Source organism: Geospiza fortis, unplaced genomic scaffold (genome assembly GCF_000277835.1).
Source record: "Geospiza fortis unplaced genomic scaffold, GeoFor_1.0 C13247061, whole genome shotgun sequence".
NCBI lineage: Eukaryota > Metazoa > Chordata > Aves > Passeriformes > Thraupidae > Geospiza > Geospiza fortis.
The window spans coordinates 1-709 of record NW_005066117.1 but is presented as its reverse complement, the minus strand read 5'-3'; the positions used below and the strand labels follow the sequence as shown (position 1 = coordinate 709).

Sequence of the window (709 nt, the reverse complement as noted above, 5' to 3'; positions counted from 1 at the left end):
GGATATGGGATGGGATTGGGATTTGGGATGCGGTAAGAGTGTGGGATGCAAAGATGTGGGATGCAACGAGGATTTGAGATGCAAAGGGGGAGGTGGAATGGGATGGAGGTGTGACACAATGGGAATGTGGAATGCAGTAGGGAACACAGGATGTGCTGAGAATAGAGGATGCACCAGGTCATGGGGTGCAATTACTTGATGCCATGAGGATGCCAGGTACTCCAAGCACACCAGGCTGGCACACACTGATGCCACCCAGCTGCACCACAGAACCCTGGGTGGTCTTGGTGTCCCTGAGCCACCCCCCTCACCTCCTACTCACCTTCCCAGTGGCATTTCACCCTCCTCCTTGCGCCAGCGCGCCGCCGGCTGCGGATCCCCCATCACCTCGCAGGCAAACTCTGCCATCCCCTCCACCAGCACCACCTGGTTCTGGGGCCTCTTGCCAAATGCTGGGCGCTCTGTGGGATGGCTGTCAGTCCCAGCAGGATAGCACCCACCTCCCTGACACCCCAAACATTGAATCCCCACGCACCAAAGACAACCAGCTCGGCTGGCTCGCTGTTCCTCTCCCCCACCACGTTGGTGGCCACGCACACATAGACGCCAGCATCGCTCTTGTGAGCACTGGCCACCATCAGCTTCCCACCACGGATCTGCAGGAAGAACAGCTCATCCCACGTCCCCATCACATCCCACATCCCCATCA

At 58.7% G+C, this 709-nt stretch overlaps 1 protein-coding gene across 1 annotated transcript; it reads right to left on the bottom strand.

The window, feature by feature from the left end:
* Positions 1 to 314: 314 nt before the first annotated feature.
* On the bottom strand, positions 315 to 689 carry LOC115949460 (roundabout homolog 2-like). The gene is made up of 2 exons (XM_031065960.1): positions 536 to 689; positions 315 to 461 (listed from the first exon to the last, which is right to left on the bottom strand). The coding sequence occupies exons 1-2, from the start codon at positions 687 to 689 to the stop codon at positions 319 to 321; spliced, it is 297 nt and encodes a 98-aa protein (XP_030921820.1). The 3' UTR covers positions 315 to 318.
* Between the last annotated feature and the right edge of the window lie 20 nt (positions 690 to 709).